Source organism: Anser brachyrhynchus (genome assembly GCF_964034855.1).
Source record: "Anser brachyrhynchus genome assembly, chromosome: 11".
Taxonomy (NCBI): Eukaryota; Metazoa; Chordata; class Aves; order Anseriformes; family Anatidae; genus Anser; species Anser brachyrhynchus.
In genome coordinates this window covers 16,751,505-16,757,993 of record NC_137706.1, presented here as the reverse complement: position 1 = coordinate 16,757,993, position 6,489 = coordinate 16,751,505, and the positions used below count along the sequence as shown (strand labels likewise).

Below are 6,489 nucleotides of genomic sequence, written 5' to 3'. Positions count from 1 at the left end.
GCTCTGTTGGGTCCAGCAGCTTCAATATTCTCCTGCTGGCAGTGGGCAAACCTGAGTCCAAGAAAGGAAGAACAACATCTCTATAAAGGATCTAGAAATTTTAAAAATAGAAATAAATAAGAGGACTGGGGGAAAGGGCATTGGAGTAAAAAGAAAAAAATAAATCAGCTCTTCCTGTATCTGGCGGTGCAAAACCTGATGCTGTATCAGAAGAAATCAGTTTTTGAAACAGATCGCCTCCTCTTCTTCATAAATATCCCTTCTTTCCTTCTTTATACCATTTTTAACAAAATGGGAGAAAAAGAAAGCAGAAAAAAAAAAAAAAAAAGCCATCCAGACAGTGATCTCTTTTGAATTACAAATCACAAAAAAAGTTTTTCTTTCAGTGAGGGGGTGGAGTTGAAGTGTTAGAAATCCAGGCCAAAGGATTACTTCACATTTCTTCTAAGGAATTAAACCTTTTTTTTCTTTTTTTTTTTTTTTAAAAAAAAAGTCTATTTTGTATTACTCAGCAGTTCTTTTTTGCTTTTTATTCTTCTATGGAAAGTTCTCTTTTTTTTTTTTTTTTCCCCTAATAAAGTGTTTATTACACAGTCCTGCACACTCACATGTACACACAAATGACAGAGCTCTTTATAAAGAGAAAATCAGGCTGGCGCTGCAAAAGTGCAGAGAAGATCTTTCGCTAAAATGATCTCAAGGTCAGTTTTGGGGGTCTTTAGGTTTCTATATTCAATCCAACCACGTTTCATGTCTCTGCTTTGCTTGCTTAACTTACAAGAAACTTGGGCACAATTTTGCTTGTGTTGGCAGTTTTTAGGTGTGGATTCATGCAGGCTATTTACAAGATGCCAAGGGATGTCAAATCCTGAACATGTGTTTTTGTCCTACAGTCATTCTCTGACAGCAGAAATAGTCTGCAGCTTATCAGATCCATTTGCTGATATTTAACATCTTTTTTTCCCGACAAAGGTTTGGGGTGAGATGAATTTTAATGTTTCTCTGTGCTGAAGCTGACAAAAAAAAAAAAAATCTTTACGCATCTAAGTTAGAAAGTAGAGCTTTAAGCTGTGAGGGGAAAAAAAAAAAACACAACTCCCTTATTTACAACATTTTTACTTTTCTTACTTAGATGTAATTTGTTTGTTTTATTTAAAACACTAAAGGTATTTGTTAAACATTTTACTCAGTCAAGACGTACAGACACTTTGTTACAGACTGAGACATACAGTTTAAGGAAAAGAATGCATTTTAATGTATATTCCTGATATAGTTAACAAAACACTAAAAAGTCTGATTGTGATTCTTTTTTTCCTGTGGTTATATTTCAATAAACTTGAGCTAGATATAAAATTACATGTCCCCCTTTTAATATTAATTTTATAACAAACAAACAACAAGAAAAATAATTTTTAAAACACAAAGATTTTGGTAAAACTGTCAGGTAAAATTAGTGCTATCTGAGGCTATAATCCTAAACAATTTTAGGAAGCAGTGAACTCCCAAAATTGAGGGGTTTATAAAAATATATGTTCTCGGATACAAGAAGAACTACACAGGGAAGTGTAGTAAATAAGCATTTTAAAACAAATAAGCATTTTAAAATAAATAAGCATTTATATAGATATAGAATGAGAGGTAGCATTTTGTAGAATATTTGCATATTATGAATACAAGTACAATGAACGAGTTTAATTTTCTAGGCAAAAATTGCTAACAAAAATGGGGACATTTTTCATGAACCTGAGTCATAATAAATACTTGAACTATGTCTACTATGTGAGGCACCTTTTAAATTCACAGTGCCATATACCTATGTTTTCATGTAACAGCAGATTTGTCATCCTTGGTTTATGCAGACATCATTCTGTTTAGAGCTATTTTTCTCCACTAACCACCTTCGTCAAGTTCTTTGTTTCAGCATAGCCTATATGTTAAAACATGTCCAGCGCTGTAACCTTATGCCTAGAGGTATTACACAGCAGAAATAAGTTCCTAATTTTTTTCTGGCAGTGACAGAGAAAGCTAATCTGTAAGTCTGAATGCTTGGTGTCTTCTCCAAGATTATCCAGACTGCTTTTGTTCGCAGAAGTTGGGTTGTGCAAGCTGATGGTGTGTGGCTTGTCCTGGTAAGTTACGAAGAACAATCTACTTGAGAGGTTTCCAATTATTCTTACTTCTGGTCAGGTTAGATGTACAATTAGATCAAATCCCTGACAGATTTTTGGCTTCTCCAGTGTCAGGCCAGGCCTGTATGAGTCAAAGCGTACACAGATGGAAGTGATTTATTTTTTTTTTGTTAGCTCTTACATGAATTTGATTGTCAACAAAATCTTTCTCAGCTTTCAGCAAACTTTGGAGTTGGCCTTCATATCTGAGGTGGGGTGTCCATTTCCACCATATGAGTTTGGCTTGGCAGAGGCAGTTCAGCTGATCAAAACTCACAGAATTTAAAACCAAATAGTTTGTACAGACCTCATAAACTAAACATTTCAAAGGAAAGGGACGTATGGGCAGAGGTGACTCCTGGGATCCTTCCTGCTCAGTTTCCTCTTCTGCTGCTGTGTCGCCAGCTCTTCTCAATCTATTGCTGTTCCGCTGGGCCTTGTCCTCTACTTTGTTGGCAAATAAGGTAAATGACCCCTATTCTGGCTGCCCATATGCTGCTAACATCGTTGGTTTTGTTTCAGCAAACTGCATGAGGATGGTATAGACAGATGCCAAAAAAGAGGGCCCCCATAAGCCCAGTAGGCCCTGCTGTGAATCACCAGCATGCCAGGGTGAGTGGCAGCCGGCATCTCCTTGGTTATTGAAGAGAGCAGCTGTGTCACGTTCGGTTAGTTTACATCATAATCTAAATCAACCATGAAGGATGAAGATGCATAGAAGGAAAAATAAATAAATAAATAAATAAACTGAAGGGATGTGTTCAAACAAAGTCCTGTACAAACTGCCTTTGGGTTCAGTCCTAACTAAACAGAGTGATTGCAGGGAAAGGGATGGCTCGGTTACCAATGCCTTACAAATTGTCTGCCTAATATGAGAGAGAGCAGATTTGTCCTATGCACGCAGATGCTTGTATTCTTATTCTTTCCCTCTGCTTCCATGTCCTTGTCTTCCTCGTGTAGCCCTGACAATTCATTAGTTCTCACCTCAGACTGCAAGCAGGTCCATGGAGAACACACAAATTCGTTATACTTTGGCACAAGGAGTGTGTTAATTGTGATACAGCTAAAGGCTGTTACTGCAGATTAAAAGACTGTGACACCTGTCCCCAAATCAGGGGCGGTGTCAGCTCAGCCTTTGGCTTCAAGAACTTCTCTGGTTGTGCAGCAGTTTATTTTTCACAAAAGTATGATAAAATATAAGAGTGCTTTATTTCTTGTATGTAAGGGGTTAATTAATTAATTAATTAATTTCCTCTCCATGTGAAGCTGTGAGTTCACAGAGTGAAAAAGAGGGCAGGGAAAGGGGCTATAAAAGGATGAGTGTGTGCCATGGGAGCTATTTTGTTTGGGGTCAGGGAAGCTGAGGTGTTTTTACCATTCTTTCCTCTTTGTGCTCATGTATGTAGCTTAGATGTAGATATTTAGGTGCTATAGAGTGTGGTTCATAGGTAGCAATATAAAATAGACTGAAAAGTTTTAGGTGTTGCTTCTCTTTTATACAATCCTGTATTTTGAAGGTTAGAACCTTTTTAGCATGATATCTGGGAAGATTTGGAACAAACTTCTGGTAGGAGAAAAATCACTTAATGAGCTTTAAAATGGGCCTTAAAGAATTCTATAATGAGATACCTTGAAGAGACTTGGAAAATGGTAAGGATACAGTGAGCAGGATATAACACATAATCCTAGCTAAATTCTTTACTTTATTTCCTAAAAGAGGACAAATTTCCTTGGAACTGCTAGAAAGAAGTCCAGCTGTTAAAAACCACAGTTATTCCCAGCTCATCACAACTAGTGTAGATTCCAGAAGCAGAGGTGAAACAGGCTGGTGCAAGGCTGAGGTCTTGCTGGGGTGGCCAGGTCATCATGCCAGCCATTAAAGCATAGGTAGCCTCATTTTTTTTTTCATTTTTTTTTTTTTCTGGCTGGTACTTGAGCTGTACTCAGTGATGAACTGCATAACCTACAGACATAGTGGAGACCAAGGAGGAAGAAGTAGCAGCAGGGAGAGGCAGCTCTGAGGTGGCAATGTCTCTGTGGCTCCAGGACGTGTTAGGCAGGGCTGAAGCACTTGTCACTTGGTGAGAAGAGTAATAAAGAAGTGAATGCTTAAGTATGTTGATTATCCCCTCACAGATGCAGCTGCTGAAAAACAAATGGAGGTCAGCAGCAGCTGAAGGCCTGTGTTGGTTGAACAATCTGCTGAGGACTGTTCCAGGACCGTCCAGAGAAAATAATGAGGTTTGACAACTTTATTTTAAATATTTTGTTGGGTGGAATAGAAACTTGAATAGCATGTGTACCCTGTGGTATGGCTTAGAACAGAGAGGTACTTAGTGGGTGTCCCTTGTAGCTCAGTGCTCTTCCAAGTGCAACATGGACCAGTGTCTACCCTAAATATCTTACTGAGTTTGGATGAGTTAGACAGGTCCTTGTCCACACTTATTTCTTACAAATTTTTCTCAGCGAGCTGCCTGTTAGAAACATCTTGCTTCTCTGAGGGCCTAAGGGAGGAGCATGAGGTACAATGGCTCCCTGGGGCTGGAGCAGTACAAACATTGTATGGATACAAGTTTGGCTTGTTTCAAGAAGCTCCTTACAAAAGCAAAACAAACAAAAAAACCAACATGCTTTTCTGTTTCGAGTGATATCTATTTGAGGAGATGTTGATTTTGTTGGTCCTTGGGATGGGAACGCTGGTGCCAGGTTACACCAGCAGGTATTGTAGGTAAATGGGCTGCTTGCAGCAAAAGCTGTATCTGCAGAGTGCTGTGGGAAGTTGGGTTACTTCTTATCTCTTGTGAAAAGTTTTCAGATATGGAGACAAAGAATATTTAAGCCAGATACCTCTCACTTTCCAAGCACAATACACACTTTCCCTTCTTTCTTCAAATGCAGTTCCTTTTGCAAATCTTTGTGGAGAACAATACAATAATCAGCTCTTAACATCTAATTATGCCTTTCCCTTTACAAAAGAAACTCATATTCTTAAATAACACTTCCTGGCAGCAAAGAGCTCTGTGGCTCACTTTGAAAGAGAGGGAAAAACAATGCAACCCAACCCAAATATCTTCAGATCATTAATGTACAGGGAATTGGGTGCAGAATCCTTTCTTAGCTTCATCACTAGATGAAAATAATACTTACCCTTAAGCACTTGGCTGTGTTCTTGTACTGAATGCTGACAATAATCTAATCAGTTAACAATTCTTATTCTGATGATCATTTTCCTGTGAATTGTTTCAATGGTAAGGGGAAAAAAGAATATAAATAAATGAGACATTTTTTTGCTGGAAAGATGACGGCCAACCGAGAGTCCACTCTTTTGCTCTTGGCTCCTTGTAACAATTCAGATTCTTCTCCCTGCTGGGTGAAATGTCAACCTGAAGGGCAGTAAGCTAAAAAAGGCCCTTTACTCTGAAATCTTACCCCTGTTTTGCCCAGAGGCATTTCGTAGCCTAAGCAAAACACTTGAGGTCTGCAACTACTGGCCTACATGGCAACTTCGCTTTGTCTGTGCTGCAGGAATAAGGTTGGGTTTTATTTCTTAATATAAGAATGTTTGCGTTTTTTTCTTCTTGTGGAGTAAATTTCAGCCCAAAAAATGTATGATATGTGCTGCATTTGGTGCACTCTCCCCGAGGCAAACCAGGGGATCTGTAAGTGGTACTATTTTTCCTATCAGCCCTGGAGAGTAGTGTGGCAGCCCTGCGTGTTATTAATGGATAAAATCTGAGCAGCAGCCAACCCCAAGGTGAACCCTATGCATTTAAAACATTTCATCAGACAGCTAAGTATTTTTTTTTCCTTCACTACAGCGGATATCTCTACTGCCACCACTCAATAGATCCCGATAGAAGAGAGCAATAGCTGGACTCACTAATGTGAAAATTGATAGTATGAGCTCTCCAATGAAATATAAACAGCTCTGTGTTTCTTAAGTGTCAATATCACGGGGCTGGGCTGAGGAGGTGGTGTGGTGGATTAACCCTAGAATTATCCAGGAGGGGAGAGAAGCTGATAAATAGGAAATATTTGTCCAATCAGCCAGGGATCACTTCTGAAGTGGATAAGATGGGCTGCTGTTGACTCCCAGCTGCTGTCAGCTAGAAATCCAGCTACAGTTTACAGCTCCTCTTATTGGAGTGTTTCCGGAGGTAGGAGGAAGGTCAGACTGGACTCTTCTCTCCTCTCCCCTCCCCTTTTGTCTGGAAGAATTGAGTAAAAGAAGGGAAGATGAATGGTGTGAGAATTAGGACTGCAACTCTGCAGATGCCTTTGCAGATGCACAGATGCAGGCGCCCTGCACTGGGAGCAGTTC

General features: G+C 39.3%; 1 protein-coding gene across 2 annotated transcripts in view; it reads left to right on the top strand.

Moving 5' to 3' along the window:
* The first annotated feature begins 4 nt into the window (after positions 1–4).
* The window catches only part of LOC308201130 (uncharacterized protein), a 33,336-nt gene continuing 26,851 nt past the window's right edge, over positions 5–6,489 (top strand). The window contains exons 1-2 of one of the 2 annotated variants that reach the window (XM_080607975.1): positions 5–701; positions 4,305–4,409. In XM_080607975.1, the coding sequence (XP_080464101.1) occupies positions 4,305–4,409 (105 nt within the window). In that variant the 5' untranslated portion in view covers positions 5–701. Of the gene's footprint in view, positions 702–3,499; positions 3,819–4,304; positions 4,410–6,489 lie in introns of those variants that run through there. The other variant, XM_080607974.1, reaches the window with a different exon arrangement.